At 52.6% G+C, this 20010-nt stretch overlaps 1 protein-coding gene across 5 annotated transcripts in view; it reads right to left on the reverse strand.

The window, feature by feature from the left end:
• MVB12B (multivesicular body subunit 12B) overlaps positions 1-20010 on the reverse strand; it is a 786673-nt gene that overhangs the window by 96511 nt on the left and 670152 nt on the right. For all 5 annotated transcript variants that reach the window (XM_069609391.1, XM_069609389.1, XM_069609393.1 and 2 more), the window contains exon 9: positions 9431-9490. In XM_069609391.1, coding sequence (XP_069465492.1) covers positions 9431-9490 — 60 coding nt within the window. The remainder of the gene's footprint in view (positions 1-9430; positions 9491-20010) is intronic.

A 20010-nucleotide genomic window follows, 5' to 3' on the forward strand; every position in this document is an offset into this window, starting at 1 on the left:
TATGGACAGCGCCGCCAGGTAACCTTTAACGGTACCCACTTGCAAGCCCCTGTGGGCCAAAGAAAGCAAAAAAGACAGAACCATGGGAATGTCACATGCAAAAGTATCCACATTCTTAACCCTGCACCAGTCGCAGAATTTACGCCAACGGCAATGGTACAGGGACTTTGTTGAGGGCCGTCTGGCCGAGAGCAACACCTCCATCACGTCTTCAGGGAGGTCCCAATCCTTATACCTCAAACTTTCAGAAACCAAGCGTGAAGGTTGAGGGATCTGACCTCTGGATGGATAACCTGACCCCCCTCCCATGAGAGTAGATCGTCTTGGTAGGGAAGACGACGTGGAGGGCAGATGGTCAAGTCGAGAAGTTCCGGGTACCACGTCGTAGGGGCCCACGCCGAAGCAATGAGGATCATCCGGGAACCGAACCTCTGTATCCTCCGCAGTACTTGCGGGATGACGGGGACTGGAGGAAACACGTACAGCAGTGGGAATGACCACTCCACCACAAACGCGTCTCCTAAGGCTCCTTTTGGAGGAAATTCCCGCAAGCAGAACCTCTCGCACTTCTGGTTGACACTGGAGGCAAAGAGATCCACTTGAGGGGTCCCCCAAAGGGCGAAGATCTCCAGAAGAATCTCCTGAGCCAACTCCCACTTGTGAGAGATCGCGCTCTGCCTGCTCAGAGCATCCGCCGTCTCGTTTTCGTCTCCGGCCAGATGAACTGCCGAGATCGAAACTTCCTGCTGGATTACCCAGAACCAGAGCTGCATCGCCTCCCTGCATAGAGGAAGTGACCCTGCCCCCCCCTTTTGTTGAGGTAGTGCATGGCCACCGTGTTGTCGGTCAGGATCAGGACATTCTTCCCTCGCACAGTTGGCAGAAAAGCCTTCAGGGCTAGCCTGACGGCCCTCAGCTCCAACAGATTGATATGGAGTCTGGACTCCGACGGAGACGAACGACCGCTGTCAACTCGTTGGCATGAGCTCCCCATCCCATGAGGCCATGGTAGCCAAAATGGAGCCCCCTTCATCAGATTGTCTTCGACGGCCCACCAAAGAAGGTCCTGGGTGACCGAGGACGGCACCTGAACAAGGTCCGACATCCTGCTGGAGGACCGAGACCACTGGAGCTTGAGTGCCCATTGCAAAGATCTCATCCGCAACCTGGCCTCTGGCACCAGAAGAATGCAGGATGCCATGAGGCCGAGCAATCTCAAGAACTCGAACGCTGGGAGACTCTGGGCAAGCTGAAACTTGTGCACCATCTGCTGAATGTGATGAGCCCTCACCTGGGGAGGAAAACACTACCCAAGGAACGTGTCGAGCACTGCTCCGATGTACTGGAGCCTCTGAGTTGGTGTCAAATGGAACTTCTTTAAGTTGAGGGAGAAGCCCAGCTTGTGGAGGGAGAGGCAGGTGACTGACAGATGATCCAGGACTTGCTCGGGAGAGCGCGCCCTGATCAACCAATCGTCCAGGTAGGGGTAGACGTGAATCCCCACTTTCCTGAGGTGCGCTGCCACCACTACCATGAGCTTGGCGAAGACCCTCGGGCGGAGGTCAATCCGAACGGCAGGACCCGAAACTGAAAGTGCGAGTCGCCAACCGCGAACCTCAGGTACTTCTTGTGCTTTGGATGTATCGGCACATGAAAATAAGCGTCCTTGAGGTCGAGAGAGACCAACCCGACCTGAAGTTGAAGGGCCTGGAGGACTTGAGAGAGAGTAAACAACTTGAACTTGTCCTTCCTGAGGAGTTTGTTCAAACCGCACAAGTCCATGATGGGTCTCAAACCCCCGTCTTTCTTGGAAATCAAAAAATAAGGGGAATACCATCCCTTGTTCCTCTCCGCTACAGGCACCAGTTCTATGGCGCCTTTCTCCAGCAGGGATTGAATTTCCTGCGCAAGGAGCAGATCCGGACTCTTCAAAGAGAGATTCCCGGTGGATTGTCTTGAGGCCTCTGCCGGAAAGACAGTAGCCGTGGGTTATGATCTCCAGAACCCACACATCTGAAGTAATGGCGCGCCACTCTGCAAGATGCTGCGCCAGCCTTCCCCCAACCAGCGAACCATGGGACATGGCCTCATGACTGAGCTGAAGCGGCTGCAGCGTTGCCTGAGGGCAAAGAGGCAACAGCCCGAGCGGCCTTGGCACCTCGAGTACCTTGTGTTCCACCTCTGGCACTCCTACGCTGGCCCCTTGGACTGGCAGCTCCTCTCGCTGTACCAAAGGATGAGTAATAACGAAAGGAACCTCCCCTCCATTGCTCTCCCCTAGGACGAAAAGTCGGAGGTTGGCGAACTGCAACACCCAACGACTTTGCTGCAGCTTTGCAGGTCTGCAACTTCTCAAGGCTCTCGTCAGCCTTGCTGCCAAAAAGATGTTCCCCGTCAAAGGGCATGTTGAGGAGCCGGGCCTGCACATCAGGAGCAAACCCCGACTTCCGCAACCACGCAAACCTGCCTATCATGGTGCTCGCCGCCATGGACCGGCTGACGCAATCTGCCATGTCCAAACCCGACTGAACGGCCTCACACATGGCATCCTTGCCACCCTGAACCATGGCAAGGAAACCATCCCGTTCATCCCCTTCGGGAATATGTTCAGCCACTAAGGAAACACAGTTCCACAGAGTGTGCGTGAAACGTGACAAGACACATACAGAGTTGGCCGCCTGAAGCGCCATACCCCCTGAAGAAAACACTTTCTTCGCCCAGCCGTCAAAACGCTTGTCGTCCCTATCAGGAGGCATGGTAGGATACAACGCCTGCTTTGCCGGGGCCGTAGCCGCCTGCACCACCAAACTCTCCGGAGTGGGGTGCTTGGTCAAGTAGCAGGGGTCGCTACTGACTGGGCAGTATTTTCGCGGCAAAGACTTGCCCACTGCCGGGAGACTCTCCAGAGCAGTCCAAGCCACCGCCACCCTCCTCTGTAGAGCCATATGGAATGGCAGTACCGGGTCAGTTGGTGGACCTTGATCGAGGATATCCGTAAGGTCATCCGGAAGAAAATCCCTTGGGGGAGCAGACCATTCCAAGTACTCGGTGACCCTAGACATAAGGCGCCGGTACGAGGAGTCGGCATGAGTGTCAGGCTCAGGCCTACAAAACTCTACCTCCGGAGAGGTGCCCAGCCCACTGGCATCGTGCAGGGACTGCCGCAGGTCCTCAATCTGGCTATGGCCCGAGAGAATCTCGTCAGGCACCGTATCAGGAACCATACAATCATCAGAGCCCTCATCCACCTCTGAAATAAACTCAAGATGGCGGTAAGAAGGCACAGAATGTGGAACAAAGCCATACTTGACCTTGGCCAGAGCCTTTCTAGGGGGTTCCACCTAGCCCCGGGGTACCCATGTCTAAACAGCCTCGAAAGGTGTCAAGGGTGTCGACAGCATTGATGGCGTTGGCACAGGCCTCGAGGCCAGAGCCCAGAGCGTGTCCCGGCGACTTCTTCAGAGGCGGGGCCTCGAAAGAGTCAGTCGACAACCTCGGCGCCACTGGCGTCGACGTCTTCCTCGAAGACACCACAGGTGCACACGGTCTCGAGTGCGTCGAGGAGCGGGACCTGGACCGGGCATGATGAGAACGGTTCCCCTTGTCCGAGCGGGACCTCTCCCGCAAATCGTGCCGACCACCCGAGCCCGAAGGCGTGCGAGCGGTGTCTCTCAACCGATCACGACTGACCCCACTCGGAGGCGCGGATGGCCCAGTGCCCTGCGATTCGAGAATCGCTAACATTTTCTTTCCGAAGGAAGCCCATTCCTCCGGCGTTGCATGCTTGGTGGGATAAGCGACCCGCCGACGGGTGGAGTCCTCGGATGAGGAAGGTGACCGATGACGGCGCTTCCGGGAGTCCCTCGAAGAGGCAGAGGAGTGGCGGAACTGACTCTGGGACCGAGACCCACTGGACTTCTGACGACGATGCGGAGAGTCACCCCTCGAATCGTCTGTCGAAAGCCCCGCAGACCTCGACTTCCTCGACTGTACCTCATGGTGGAAATTCATGGCCTTCATCCAGCCTTGGTGACGAAGGCAGACACTGTTCCATATCTGCCAGAACCCCGTGTCGGCAACATCCAGCGCCACTGTGATGTCGTGATCCAACGCTACCTCCTCCTCCTGGAAGAGGGCCATCGCCTCCATCCTCTTGTAATTGTAATCGGGGAGGAACTCCAAAATCAGACCCAGCTTGTACCACACCTACCGGTCATACCTGGCTAGGATCACCAGTGCATTGGCCCCTTGATGGTGGACACTGCGTTGTAAATCACCTCCACCCCCCCATGGCTACCAACCTCTAACCCTCGCTGTGCGGAGAGACTGAAGACGGTGAGGACAGGTTAGATGACCGCTTCTTCGCTGTCGCCAAAACCAATGAATTTGGTGATGGTTGCGACCTCAGACTCTTAAGCGCCGACACCGGTACTTCTTCTCCAGCCTATCCATCTTGGCTGGAGCTGTGAAAGGGTTTTTCAAGAGGGCTAGGCCCTTCTCCCACACATCATCTAGGAGGGGCACCACCATGATTGTCTTCCTCTTGGCCTCACGTCTCTGGTACAGGAAACCCTCTTTCCTGGTTTTTTCGGGCATGAGCTGGAACAGCTTGGAGGTTCTGGCGATCATAGAGTGGAACGATCGCACCTCGTCCGGTGGGGACACCCCAGGCTGAGTGACCCGCTGCCAGCTCCAACGATATCGTCGTTGTGGCCGTATCTGTCCACATACCAGTGTCTGGGTATGCTGGGGGACATGGGACCCAACGTGGATGTGGAAAAGTGCGAGATGTGCTGCAGATTCTCCAAGAAGACGACAAAGGACAGGCACAGTAGACGAGCAGCGTGGGTGAACACTAAGGCCTCTGCCCTGTGCCCCGAGCAGGGGCATACCTCACCGAAGGCGCGGCGGTCCAAGAAGAGGGCTTCTAAGTCCTGCGAGGGCGCCTCATCCCCGGGGGTCGCAGATAAGGCCAAACACCACAAATCCGGGTCAACCGGGGTCGCAGCGGAAGCCAGTCCTATGGCGGACAGTGCACGATCGACATCACCCTCCGCCTCCATTGCCAGCCGGCAATTGAGCTCCTCCACAAAGAGGAAGTCATCTAACCCGGCTAAGCTGCGGGAGATGCCAGAGATACCACGGACGGAGGAGACGAAAACTGAGCGGCCCAAGAAGGCCCAGGAAAAGTCTGCCATTATGCCATTAGCCCCCGTGCAAATCTGACACTGGTTCATGTTGTGAACTGGGGAATGCATGGAGCAGCTGCAAAACAAGTGGTCCAATCTATCTGCATAATCAGCAACTCTGAACCGAAATAATTAACCCTCTCTGGTCAATCTGCAGCTACCAACTGGGAAAGTTAACAAACATTGTGGATACTTTGGAAACGGAATAAGTCTCTGGATCAAATCTAGGTCTATAGATATATATAGACCGAACAGGTTTAAAAACTGCACTTTCGAAATGGGAAACGTCTTCCGTTTTCCCACCCACTGAAAAACAAATGAGATGTATCGTATATGTTGTTCACTTTGATCCAAGAACTCGGCGGCAGCATTATCCAACTTCCAGCTTTTCATTATTTTCCCGGGTGAATTTAATGTGTTCCATATTAAAATATGTACTACTATTCAAATTACATTTCAAGATCTTGAGCATGGCACAATATTAGCATACATCTGTAGCCATCATTAAACATTTCAAATATTTATTTTTAAATGTTATATAAAAAATACATAAGGTGCAGCAAGTATTTCGATCCAACAATACCCTCTCAGCGCTTGGGTGACATTTAACACCACAAAGGCATTAATGTTCCATAATATACGGTTACTCATTGTGTGTCCTCTCCTTCACTCCCCCTCTCTCTGTCTGTAAATGCACACAAACGGAGACATACATATATAAATACAGAATAAAAAATGCCCCAAAACACACAATCTTCTCATACAAACTAACTCTTAAGGATTTCACGGATTGTATTTAATATTTTCAGGCAAGAGAATTTGCAATTAGGCGGCTAAATTAAATGCCTCCGTTGTCTCTCCGGCGGGTGATTAATACTCCACGCAGCCGTTCCTAATTAGGCCCTTCTTAGCCTCTGCGCTGAAGGGAGCACCAAGACAAAACCCTGCATTTTCCTGCTGAAACTGTACACGTGTAGCAGACAGTTTGGGTTAAAGCATGGCATTTTTTTTCTTCAAATAAAGAGAGCCTCAGGCCTTTGGTAACGATCCGGCTTTAATTATTTAGAGAGGAGTGACGGATCCGCGCATCATTAGGATTCTTCTATGTGCTTTGGTAATTCTACATCTTGCCAGTTTGTAAATTAAAAAAAGAAGACTTTCCTTGCTTGGGATTCATTAGCGAGCGGAATGGTAACAGAATGGCATTTGATGGGTTGGAGGCTTTCTGCGCTTCCGGGATCTGACATCTGGCTTCTAAGACTTCAGTGGGTTAAACCAGTACTTCTTGTGGCCACCTTAAGGGACCAAATGCGCCCAACCGGATCCGCCCCTTGCCGCAAAATACGACACATCACTGTAGCAGCGCTAGTTGAAGACGCGACGATTAAAGCTTCTTCGATACAAAATAATGCAGAAAAATCAATGTCCATACCAAGAAAAGGCATCGCCACAGACTTGCTTGGTGACTAAAGCCCAGCTCGCGTTTCACACTGTGCAGGTTGTGTCAATGCAAATCTACACACACAGACACACACACTCTGCACAGAGGAAAGGTAAGTTAAAAAAGGCACAATGGCAAAGCTGATATATTGTGTCAGGGTGTTTCCGGTGCATATCTAGCCTCTTTAAAAACACGGCACTGTGTGTGTATTGCTATAAACACTCATCGCCAGCCACACGTAAGTACCCCAGTTCGTTGCTCTCTCCTCCTGGGTTCAGTCATCTTTACTCAGCATAGTGACTCTTGTACTAATAGTCCGTCTGTGGCAGCCAGTACAATACATCTAAAAGCAAGGGGGACTCTAGTGCGCCTTCGCTGTGTCACCCATGCCCAGGACACACTCCTTTCTCACCCATTGGGTTCTCTTAGCCAGTCCTTTTTCGGTTTGCCCTAGCCGACGCGATGGGCTACCACTGCAAGAGCCAGTGTGGTGAGCAACTCCTACATAATAGTGCGTCCGGACCCCTTTCCTCCAGGAATCGTGAAACAGATTATCCAAGAATTCTACGATAGTGAGATTCCGGCAGAAGTATGGAAACACTATTGCATCCGGGACTTTTCAGATGTAGTCCATTGAGAATCCTGACTATGCAGTCAGTTTTGATACCAAATTGAATGTGGAATGAGCAGCAAGGAAAATATGTTTGAAGGCATTATCAAAACATTTCAAGCACCACGTGGAGGGGCGGCCCTACTTTGCATCTGCCTCTTGAAATGTGTCAGGACTATACGGGCAGTGGGGGTAGATGGCTTAATCACAGAGCCTTGTGCTCTCCCTTGAAGATATTACCATTACTAGAGGGCCAATAAGCCGTGGAGATGTGCAACTTTGCGGCCCAGAGCCACATTAACCAGAATCCTTGGTCAGACTTGGCATGCCGGGGTTTCTATTTAAGGCTCGTCCCGCCCATGCGCAGTGCAGTTAATTGAGCATTTGAGGCACGACACGGGTGAGGCTCAACCAGCATCCGCCTGCAGTCTAGCGCTCCTGCGCCGGTTCTCAGGCGCGCCTGCATCTGCTTGCAGACTAGCGCTTCTGCGCCGGTTCTCAGGCGCGCCTGCATCTGCTTGCAGTCTAGCACTTCTGCGCCGGTTCTCAGGCGCGCCTGCATCTGCTTGCATTCTGGTGCTCCAGTGTCTGCTTCCCATTTGACGCTTCATATCTTCAGGGTCTGCTTGTTTCGCATACAATCACGGTAGGTTACTAGGCCAGTTCGCTACCACGATCATAGAAAAAGGCACAGAATCTGCGCCCTGAAAACTATCTTGCATCCTACTACAAGACCAGGAATACCTGATCGAGATGCTGCATGGCCAGAGATTAGTAAACTGCTAGTATAAAACATCTATGCATCTGTCTGGAAAAATGCAGTGACCATTCAAAAAGTTTGTTCCCGCCTAAATCTATGTTCAGAAAGTCAGCCTACGATGTAACAGGTTCTGCAAGATTCCACAGGAGTACACTACATATCCAAGGACTTTTCTGCCATCCCTGTCTTGCCTCTCCAAAGAGGAGCAGCTTTTGTTATTGATGGCTATGTCTACGAAAAACGGCATGCCATTCTTGCTTGATGTCCCTTCCTTATGCACTGCTGTGTTGCTTGCCTTTATTGAATGTTATGCGGGCAAAGTCACTGTGCAGACAACAACGGCTCAAACATCCAAGAAGGTTCCTTGTAGTGACAAGAGTATGTTCTGTTATCCTAGAAATCCCCAGCCCTATCCACCACCTACTCCTCTTTCCAGCTTTCCTAATACCCCTTCCTCCCTAACCCTCTTCCCCGCTCACCCCATTGGCTGCCTTGTCACGACTGGTTGGATATATTCAGGCCCACGTGCCAACCAAGGTAGGAAGATTGCGTTGTTTTGGCATCTATGGTTAATGTGGGGAGTGTGGAGATGACGCTTAATCTTTTGCACTTCTTGGGTAAAGGTAATTAACTCGAAGCAGAAATGACAGATATGTATCTTGACCCACATGTGCCTGATGAGGACACTGGGATTGTTGAGACCTGTTAAAAGATCTCTGGTAGGCCATGTCCTCCTTCCCCAACACACAATGACTGACATCAGGCACAGTCGCAATAATGGACTAGGAGACATGAAAGGGACATGACTGCTCAAGGCAGTAAATGCAGCCACTAACAATGGTTGGATGTATGGTGAGGCTCCAAATGCTGGGTCATGTCCGTGGTGAAACTAACATGATAGCAGGCATGATACAAGCTCTCCCCAGAGGCATGTACACAAGAGAGCCTCAGGCAGAGCATGTCGTTTGTACTGTTAGACGGAATTATCTCGCGTGACCTGAAGGTTAGCCTGGCAACTGGGAGGACGCCAACTCCGTGAAGAACAAATGCCGGGAAAGATGGGTGTGCATGATTCAAATACTTACTAATAATGGGACAGGAAAAGGCACATCTGCAGGGACTGCATTCAATCGGGCGGATATGTTCCTACCTGATTAACATTTCGTAAATCCATGGCCACACCGGGACTATCCAACATCCTCATACATCTTTGAGGCATTATTGAGGCAATCGCTGAGGCATTATTTACTGCCAGTTGACATGATCTGCCTCAAAGCATTCATATGAGCCAACATTACTTGTTTGTGTGTGTGTGTGTGTGTGTGTGTGTGTGTGTGTGTCATGTTTAAGGAGTGAGCAGCATTTATGATCTTATGCTGCAAAGCTGTCGCTTTCGGGAAAAACAAATTCCATTGCAGCATTGAACTCACCTCTTTTTCGATATCCGCCAGAGATTTGATAGGAATTCCGAGGAGATCGACTTGCTGCAGCTGGAAGCAGAAATGCACACTTGTCATTAAATGCACCAGTCTGTTCACTTCACAATTATACATACAGTCACCTTGTAGTAATCATCGTGTAGCCGGCTGAGGCTAGGGGCGCTACTGAGGATAACACTGGCTTGATGGTAATGGGCGTGAGACTAGAGGCGTCGCTGCATATTCACTGAGCTCCCACAGTACCGAAGTTCAGCTCTGCACAGAAAGAACACTGTAAAAGCTCGCCCAGGCACCCTGGAGTCAAGCTTGTTGGTATAGTTAAAGAAAATAAAGGCTTAATACTGAAACAATAATATTGCCATTTGTATACAGCTCTGCTTCCTCTGCCTTCTAAGGGCTGTACTAATGTATATGTTGCTATAGTACTCAATATATCAGTCAGTCTATATCACTACCTCTATCAAATGATCAGATCACGTGACAAGCATAGTGAGGTTGAAAATAGTTAAACTAGGGAAAGGTTGGGATAAATGCTTACTGGGATTCAATAAGTATCACTAACAAAACAAGGATGCTCTACTTGAGACAGGCTTAAACAAATAATGCTGTGGCCTCGTGTAGGTTTTTTGTGTGCTTTACCCCCACCCAAAGGTCCCTTATGAATAAACAGAATCGGGGATGCAACGCCCAGCCACAAGACTGCCCATCTGTTTCTTGGCTCAAACCACATTTGCAAGGATATAGCACCCAGCCACTTTGATGCCACAAGGCAGTGTGGGTATAGCACCCTGCTCACTATTTGTAGTTCACACGAGAAGGACAGTGTCTGGAACACGGCTTCCTAATCCAGGGACATAGTACCCCAAGTCACTGCGAACGTCAGTGGGTCCCATATCATATATATGACACACACACACACACACACACACACCCCCCCTCACGCCATACTTACACACTTAAAGGCTATAGTGTCCTATTCAGTTACAGAGCATGCTCGCCACCTTACACGTAAGGGATATAGTGCAATTCCCACTAGGATAGGCTTGCCCTTCACCTTTCTCTTTCAAGAATTATAATGCCCTGATCACACAGAGATATGGTGGCTTTCACACCGGGGATGGCGCAAGGTTTAAGATGAAGGGGGGGTCGGTGGAGGGTGGCTAGGTGCTGAAGTCTCTGGGAGGGGTGGTGCCCCAGGAACTCCAGGGTTCTCTGCACTTGGCCACTGATAGACCACCCCCCTACAACTCCATCAAGTGAATTAGTCCTATGGAGGGTGCAGCCTCCACGAGATACCCCCTCCAGCTGCTTTACATGACCTCTGGACACATGACTATTTCCAGGCTACACGCCGTCTCTGCACGCGTCTCGTGCATCCTCGCCTGCCCTCCGTTCACCCTTGCGATCACCCTTCCTTCTGTGGATCCTGCCCATACTTCGGTTCTCTATGCCGAATTCACGTTATCTAGATGCTCCATGTGAAACAGGTTTGTGTATTGGCCAATTACAACCAGGGCTTCTCCTTGTTGCCTGCACGGCGCCAAATCCATAAAATGGCCATCAGCCATCTTGGAATTTGGCATTCGCCGCTTCCTTTGTGCATTATGGTTTCTCCTGGGAGTGTATGTCTCGTTCCCTCATTGTGCTACTTCAACCCTTGCTCACGGTAAGTGCTCAATGCAAATGTAATCCGTTTACTACCCAGGTCCGTGGTGGTACTCTGTTGTCGTTTCTCTTTCACTGTGCATACTTACCATTAGTCAATGGTCAATATCTCTGGGGCTCTCATTAGGTCATTGCTTGCTTTTTCAGAGTTAATAGATCTGGATTTTGCAATAGCACTGGCTCCAACGACGACTGTGCTCCTTACATGGCAGAGATCTCGGAACAGCACTGGCTGCAACAGATCTCGGAACAGCACTGGCTGCAACGACGACTGTGCTCCTTACATAGCAGAGATCTCGGAACAGCACTGGCTGCAACGACGACTGTGCTCCTTACATAGCAGAGATAACGACGATTGTGCTCCTTACATGGCAGAGATCTCGGAACAGCACTGGCTGCAACGACGACTGTGCTCCTGACATGGAAGAGATCTGTTGACTGTGCTCCCAACATGGCAGAGATCTCGCAATAGCACTGGCTGCAACAACGACTGTGCTCCTGACATGGCAGAGGTCCCGGAACAACACTGGCTGCAACAACGACTGCTCCTGACGTGGCAGAGATCTCGGAACAGTACTAGCTGCAATAATGACTGTGCTCCTGACATGGTGGAGATCTCGCAATGGCACTGGCTGCAACGACAACTGTGCTCCTGACATAGCAGAGATCTCGCAACAGCACTGGCTGCGATAACGACTGTGCTCCTGACATAGCAGAGATCTCGCAACAGCACTGGCTGCGATGAAGACTGTGCTCCTGACATGGCAGAGATCTCGGAACGGCACTGGCTGCAATGATGACTGTGCCCATGACATGGCAGAGATCTCGCAACAGCACTGGCTGCAATTTCTGTGCTCCTGACATGGCAGAGGTCCCGGAACAACACTGGCTGGAATGATGACTGTGCTCCTGACATGGTGCTGATCTCACAAAAGCACTGGCTGCAACAACGACTGTGCTCCTGACGTGGCAGAGATCTCGAAACAGTACTAGCTGCAATAATGACTGTGCTCATGACATGGTGGAGATTTCACAACAGCACTGGATGCAATTTCTGTGCTCCTGACATGGGAGAGATCTCGCAACAGCACTGGCTGCAACGACGACTGTGCTCCTGACATGGCAGAGATCTCGCAACAGCACTGGCTGCAACGACGACTGTGTTCCTTACATGGCAGAGATCTCGGAACAGCACTGGCTGCAACGACGACTGTGCTCCTGACATGGAAGAGATCTGATGACTGTGCTCCCAACATGGCAGCGATCTTGCAACGGCACTGGCTGCAACAACGACTGTGCTACTGACATGGCAGAGATCTCGCAACAGCACTGGCTGCAACAACGACTCTGCTCCTTACATGGCGAAGATCTGATGAATGTGCTCCTGAGATGGCAGAGGTCCCGGAACAACACTGGCTGCAACAACGACTGTGCTCCTGACGTGGCAGAGATCTCGGAACAGTACTGGCTGCAATAATGACTGTGTTCCTGACATGGTGGAGATCTTGCAACGGCACTGGCTGCAACGACGACTGTGCTCCTTACATGGCAGAGATCTCGGAACAGCACTGGCTGCAACGACGACTGTGCTCCTGACATGGAAGAGATCTGATGACTGTGCTCCCAACATGGCAGAGATCTTGCAACGGCACTGGCTGCAACAACGACTGTGCTCCTGACATGGCAGAGATCTCGCAACAGCACTGGCTGCGATGACGACTGTGCTCCTGACATGGCAGAGATCTCGCAACAGCACTGGCTGCGATGAAGCCTGTGCTCAGGACATGGCAGAGATCTCGGAACGGCACTGGCTGCAATGATGACTGTGCCCATGACATGGCAGAGATCTTGCAACAGCACTGGCTGCAATTTCTGTGCTCCTGTCATGGCAGAGGTCCCGGAACAACACTGGCTGTAATGATGACTGTGCTCTTGACACGGTGCTGATCTCACAACAGCACTGGCTGCAACAACGACTGTGCTCCTGATGTGGCAGAGATCTCGGAACAGTACTAGCTGCAATAATGACAGTGCACCTGACATGGTGGAGATCTCGCAACGGCACTGGCGGCAACGACGACTGTGCTCCTGACATGGCAGAGATCTCGCAACAGCACTGGCTGCAACAACGACTGTGCTCCTGACGTGGCAGAGATCTCGGAACAGTACTGGCTGCAATAATGACTGTGCTCCTGACATGGTGGAGATCTCGCAACGGCCCTGGCTGCAACGACGACTGTGTTCCTGACATGGCAGAGATCTCGCAACAGCACTGGCTGCAACAACGACTGTGCTCCTGACGTGGCAGAAATCTCGGAACAGTACTGGCTGCAATAATGACTGTGCTCCTGACATGGTGGAGATCTCGCAACGGCACTGGCTGCAACGATGACTGTGCTTCTGACGTGGCAGAGATCTCGCAACAGCACTGGCTGCAACAACGACTGTGCTCCTGACATGGCAGAGATCTCGGAACAGCACTGGCTGCAACAACGACTGTGCTCCTGACATGGCAGAGATCTCGGAACAGCACTGGCTGCAACGACTGTGCTCCTGACGTGGCAAAGATCCCGGAACAGCACTGGGTGAAATGACTGTGCTCCTGACATGGCAGAGGTCTCGGAACAGGACTGGCTGCAATGACTGTGCTCCTGAGATGGCAAAGATCTTGCAATGGCACTGGCTGCAATTACTGTGCTCCCGACATGGCAGAGATCTCGATACAGCACTGGCTGCAATGATGACTGTGCTCCTGACATGGTGCTGATCTCAACAGCACTGGCTGCAATGACTGTGCTCCTGGCATGGCAGAGGTCCCGGAACAGCACTGGCTGCAATGACTGTGCTCCTGACATGGCAGAGATCTCGGAACAGCACTGGCTGCAATGATGACTGTGCTCCCAACATGGGTGCTCCCAACATGGTGAAGATCTCGCAAAAGCACTGGCTGCAATGACGACTGTGCCCCTGACATGGCAGAGATCTCAAAACGGCACTGGCTGCAAGGATGACTGAGCTCCTGATATGGCGGAGATCTCGGAACAGCACTGGCTGCAATGATGACTGTGCTCCTGACATGGCAGAGATCTCGCAACAGCACTGGCTGCAACAACGACTGTGCTCCTGATGTGGCAGACATTTCGCAACAGCACTGGCTGCGATGAAGACACTGCTCCTGACATGGCAGAGATCTCGGAACGGCACTGGCTGCAATGATGACTGTGCCCATGACATGGCAGAGATCTCGCAACAGCACTGGCTGCAATTTCTGTGCTCCTGACATGGCAGAGGTCCGGGAACAACACTGGCTGAAATGATGACTGCTCCTGACATGGTGCTGATCTCACAACGGCACTGGCTGCAACAACGACTGTCCTCCTGACGTGGCAGAGATCTCGGAACAGTACTAGCTGCAATAATGACTGTGCTCATGACATGGTGGAGATCTCGCAACAGCACTGGATGCAATTTCTGTGCTCCTGACACGGCAGAGGTCCCGGAACAACACTGACTGGAATTATGACTGTGCTCCTGACATGGTGCTGATCTCAACAGTACTGGCTGCAATAATGACTGTGCTCCTGACATGGTGGAGATCTCGCAACGGCGCTGGCTGCAACGACGACTGTGCTCCTGACATGGCAGAGATCTCGCAACGGCACTGGCTGAAATGACTGTGCCCCTGACATGGCGGAGATCTCGCAACAGCACTGGCTGCAATGATCACTGTGCCCCTGACATGGCGGAGATCTTGCAACAGCACTGGCTGCAATGATCACTGTGCCCCTGACATGGCAGAGATCTCGCAATAGCACTGGCTGCAATGATGACTGTGACCCTGACATGGCAGAGATCTCGCAACGGCGCTGGCTGCAGTGACGACTGTGCTCCTGACATGGCAGAGATCTCGCAACAGCACTGGCTGCTATAACGACTGTGCTCCTGACATGGCAGAGATCTCGGAACAGCACTGGCTGCAATGATGACTGTGCCCCTGACATGGCAGCGATCTCGCAACAGCACTGGCTGTAATGATGACTGTGCCCCTGACATGGCAGAGATCTCGCAACAGCACTGGCTGCAATGATGACTGTGCCCCTGACATGGCAGAGATCTCGCAACATCGCTGGCTGCGATGAAGACTGTGCTCCTGACATGGCGGAGATCTTGGAACGGCACTGGCTGCAATGATGACTGTGCCCATGACATGGCAGAGATCTCGCAACAGCACTGGCTGCGATGAAGACTGTGATCCTGACATGGCAGAGATCTCGGAACGGCACTGGCTGCAATGATGACTGTTACCATGACATGGCAGAGATCTCGCAACAGCACTGGCTGCAACAACGACTGTGCTCCTGACGTGGCAGACATTTCGCAACAGCACTGGCTGCGATGAAGACACTGCTCCTGACATGGCAGAGATCTCGGAACGGCACTGGCTGCAATGATGACTGTGCCCATGACATGGCAGAGATCTCGCAACAGCACTGGCTGCAATTTCTGTGCTCCTGACATGGCAGAGGTCCCGGAACACTCGCTGAAATGATGACTGTGCTCCTGACATGGTGCTGATCTCACAACGGCACTGGCTGCAAAAACGACTGTCCTCCTGACGTGGCAGAGATCTCGGAACAGTACTAGCTGCAATAATGACTGTGCTCATGACATGGTGGAGATCTCGCAACAGCACTGGATGCAATTTCTGTGCTCCTGACACGGCAGAGGTCCCGGAACAACACTGACTGGAATGATGACTGTGCTCCTGACATGGTGCTGATCTCAACAGTACTGGCTGCAATAATGACTGTGCTCCTGACATGGTGGAGATCTCGCAACGGCGCTGGCTGCAACGACGACTGTGCTCCTGACATGGCAGAGATCTCGCAACGGCACTGGCTGCAATGACTGTGCCCCTAACATGGTGGAGATCTCAGAACAACACTGGCTGCAATGATGACTGTGCCCCTGACATGGCAGAGATCTCGCAACGGCACTGGCTGCAGTGACGACTGTGCTCCTGACATGGCAAAGATCTCGCAACAGCACTGGCTGCGATGACAACTGTGCTCCTGACATGGCAGAGATCTCGGAACAGCACTGGCTGCAGTGACGACTGTGCCCCTGACATGGCAGCAATCTCACAACAGCACTGGCTGTAATGATGACTGTGCCCCCGACATGGCAGAGATCTCGCAACAGCACTGGCTGCGATGAAGACTGTGCTCCTGACATGGCAGAGATCTCGGAACGGCACTGGCTGCAATGATGACTGTGCCCCTGACATGGCAGAGATCTCGCAACAGCACTGGCTGCGATGAAGACTGTGCTCCTGACATGGTGGAGATCTCGGAACGGCACTGGCTGCAATGATGACTGTGCTCCTGACATGGTGCTGATCTCACAACAGTACTGGCTGGAAAGACTTTGCTTCTGACATGGCAGAGATCTCGCAACAGCACTGGCTGTGATGACAACTGTGCTCCTGACATGGCAGAGATCTCGGAAAAGCACTGGCTGCAATGATGACTGTGCCCCTGACATGGCAGAGATCTCACAACAGCACTGGCTGTGACTGTGCTCCTGACATGGCAGAGATCTCGGAAAAACACTGGCTGCAATGATGACTGTGCTCCTGACATGGTGCTGATCTCACAAAAGCACTGGCTGGAAAGACTTTGCTTCTGACATGGCAGAGATCTCGCAACAGCACTGGCTGTGATGACAACTGTGCTCCTGACATGGCAGAGATCTCGGAAAAGCACTGGCTGCAATGATGACTGTGCCCCTGACATGGCAGAGATCTCACAACAGCACTGGCTGCGACTGTGCTCCTGACATGGCAGAGATCTCGGAAAAACACTGGCTGCAATGATGACTGTGCTCCTGACATGGTGCTGATCTCACAAAAGCACTGGCTGGAAAGACTTTGCTCCCAACATGGCGGAGATCTCACAACGGCACTGGCTGCAATGATGACTGTGCTCCGAACATGGCGGAGATCTCGCGACGCCACTAGCTGCAATGACTGTGCCCCTGACATGGCGGAGATCTCGCAACAGCACTGGCTGCAATGATCACTGTGCCCCTGACATGGCGGAGATCTTGCAACAGCACTGGCTGCAATGATCACTGTGCCCCTGACATGGCAGAGATCTCGCAACAGCACTGGCTGCAATGATGACTGTGTTCCTGACATGACGGAGATCTGGGAACGGCACTGGCTGCAATGATGACTGAGCTCCCAACATGGCTGAGATCTCGCAAAAGCACTGGCTGCAGTGACGACTGTGCTCCTGACATGGCAGAGATCTCGCAACAGCACTGGCTGCTATAACGACTGTGCTCCTGACATGGGAGAGATCTCGGAACAGCACTGGCTGCAATGATGACTGTGCCCCTGACATGGCAGAGATCTCGCAACATCGCTGGCTGCGATGAAGACTGTGCTCCTGACATGGCGGAGATCTTGGAACGGCACTGGCTGCAATGATGACTGTGCCCATGACATGGCAGAGATCTCGCAACAGCACTGGCTGCGATGAAGACTGTGATCCTGACATGGCAGAGATCTCGGAACGGCACTGGCTGCAATGATGACTGTGCCCATGACATGGCAGAGATCTCGCAACAGCACTGGCTGCAATTTCTGTGCTCCTGACATGGCAGAGATCTCGGAAAAGCTCTGGCTGCAATGATGACTGTGCTCCTGACATAGTGTTGATCTCACAACAGTACTGGCTGGAAAGACTTTGCTCCTGACATGGCACAGATCTCGCAACAGCACTGTCTGCAAAGACTGTGCTCCCAACATGGCGGAGATCTCACAACACCACTAGCTACAATGATCACTGTGCCCCTGACATGGTGGAGATCTGGGAACGGCACTGGCTGCAATTATGACTGAGCTCCCAACATGGCGGAGATCTTGCAACAGCACTGGCTGCAATGATGACTGTGCCCCCGACATGGCGGACATCTCGTTACAGCACTGGCTGCAATGATCACTGTGCCCCTGACATGGCGGAGAACTCAGAACAGCACTGGCTGCGATGACGACTGTGCTCCTGACATGGCAGAGATCTCGGAACAGCACTGGCTGCAATGATGACTGTGCTCCTGACATGGCAGAGGTACCGGAACAGCACTGGCTGCAGTGACTGTGCTCCTGACATGGCAAAGATATCGCAACAGCACTGGCTGCAATTTCTGTGCTCCTGACATGGCAGAGGTCCCGGAACAGCACTGGCTGCAATGATGACTGTGCTCCTGACATGGTGCTGATCTCACAACAGCACTGGCTGCAAAGACGTTGCTCCTGACATGGCACAGATCTCGCAACAGCACTGTCTGCTATGACTGTGCTCCCAACATGGCGGAGATCTCGCAACGGCCCTAGCTGCAATGATCACTGTGCCCCTGACATGGCGGAGATCTCGCAACAGCACTGGCTGCAATGATCACTGTGCCCCTGACATGGCGGAGATCTGGGAACGGCACTGGCTGCAATGATGACTGAGCTCCCAACATGGCGGAGATCTTGCAATGGCACTGGCTGCAATGATGACTGTGCCCCTGACATGGCGGACATCTTGCAAAAGCACTGGCAGCAATGATCACTGTGCCCCCGACATGGCGGAGATCTCGCAACAACATTGGCTGCAATGATGACTGTGCTCCTGACATGGCAAAGATCTCGCAAAAGCACTGGCTGCAATGACGACTGTGCCCTTGACATGGCAGAGATCTCGCAACAGCACTGGCTGCAGTGACGACTGTGCTCCTGACATGGCAGAGATCTCGCAACAGCACTGGCTGCGATGACGGCTGTGCTCCCGACATGGCAGAGATCTCGGAACAGCACTGGCTGCGATGATGACTGTGCCCCTGACATGGCAGAGGTACCGGAACAGCACTGGCTGCAATGACTGTGCTCCTGACATGGCAAAGATATCGCAACAGCACTGGCTGCAATTTCTGTGCTCCTGACATGGCAGAGGTCCCGGAACAGCACTGGCTGCAATGATGACTGTGCTCCTGACATGGTGCTGATCTCATAACAGCACTGTCTGCAACTGGGCTCCTGACATGGCAGAGATCTCGGAACAGCACTGGCTGCAATGATGACTGTGCTCCCGACATGGCGAAGATCTCGCAAAAGCACTGGCTGCAATGACGACTGTGCCCCTGACATGGCAGAGATCTCGCAACAGCACTGGCTGCAGTGACGACTGTGCTCCTGACATGGCAGAGATCTCGCAACAGCACTGGCTGCGATGACGGCTGTGCTCCCGACATGGCAGAGATCTCGGAACAGCACTGGCTGCGATGATGACTGTGCCCCTGACATGGCAGAGGTACCGGAACAGCACTGGCTGCAATGACTGTGCTCCTGACATGGCAAAGATATCGCAACAGCACTGGCTGCAATTTCTGTGCTCCTGACATGGCAGAGGTCCCGGAACAGCACTGGCTGCAATGATGACTGTGCTCCTGACATGGTGCTGATCTCATAACAGCACTGTCTGCAACTGGGCTCCTGACATGGCAGAGATCTCGGAACAGCACTGGCTGCAATGATGACTGTGCTCCCGACATGGTGCTGATCTCACAACAGCAATGGCTGCAAAGACGTTGCTCCTGACATGGCACAGATCTGGCAACAGCACTGTCTGCTATGACTGTGCTCCCAACATGGCGGAGATCTCGCAACGGCACTGGCTGCAATGATGACTGTGCCCCTGACATGGCGGAGATCTCGCAACGGCCCTGGCTGCAATGATCACTGTGCCCCTGACATGGCGGAGATCTCGCAACAGCACTGGCTGCAATGATGACTGTGCCCCTGACATGGCGGAGATCTCGCAACAGCACTGGCTGCAATGATGACTGTGCCCCTGACATGG

The sequence above is a fragment of the Ambystoma mexicanum genome, chromosome 8 (assembly GCF_040938575.1).
Source record: "Ambystoma mexicanum isolate Mex_15411 chromosome 8, UKY_AmexF1_1, whole genome shotgun sequence".
Lineage (NCBI taxonomy): Eukaryota > Metazoa > Chordata > Amphibia > Caudata > Ambystomatidae > Ambystoma > Ambystoma mexicanum.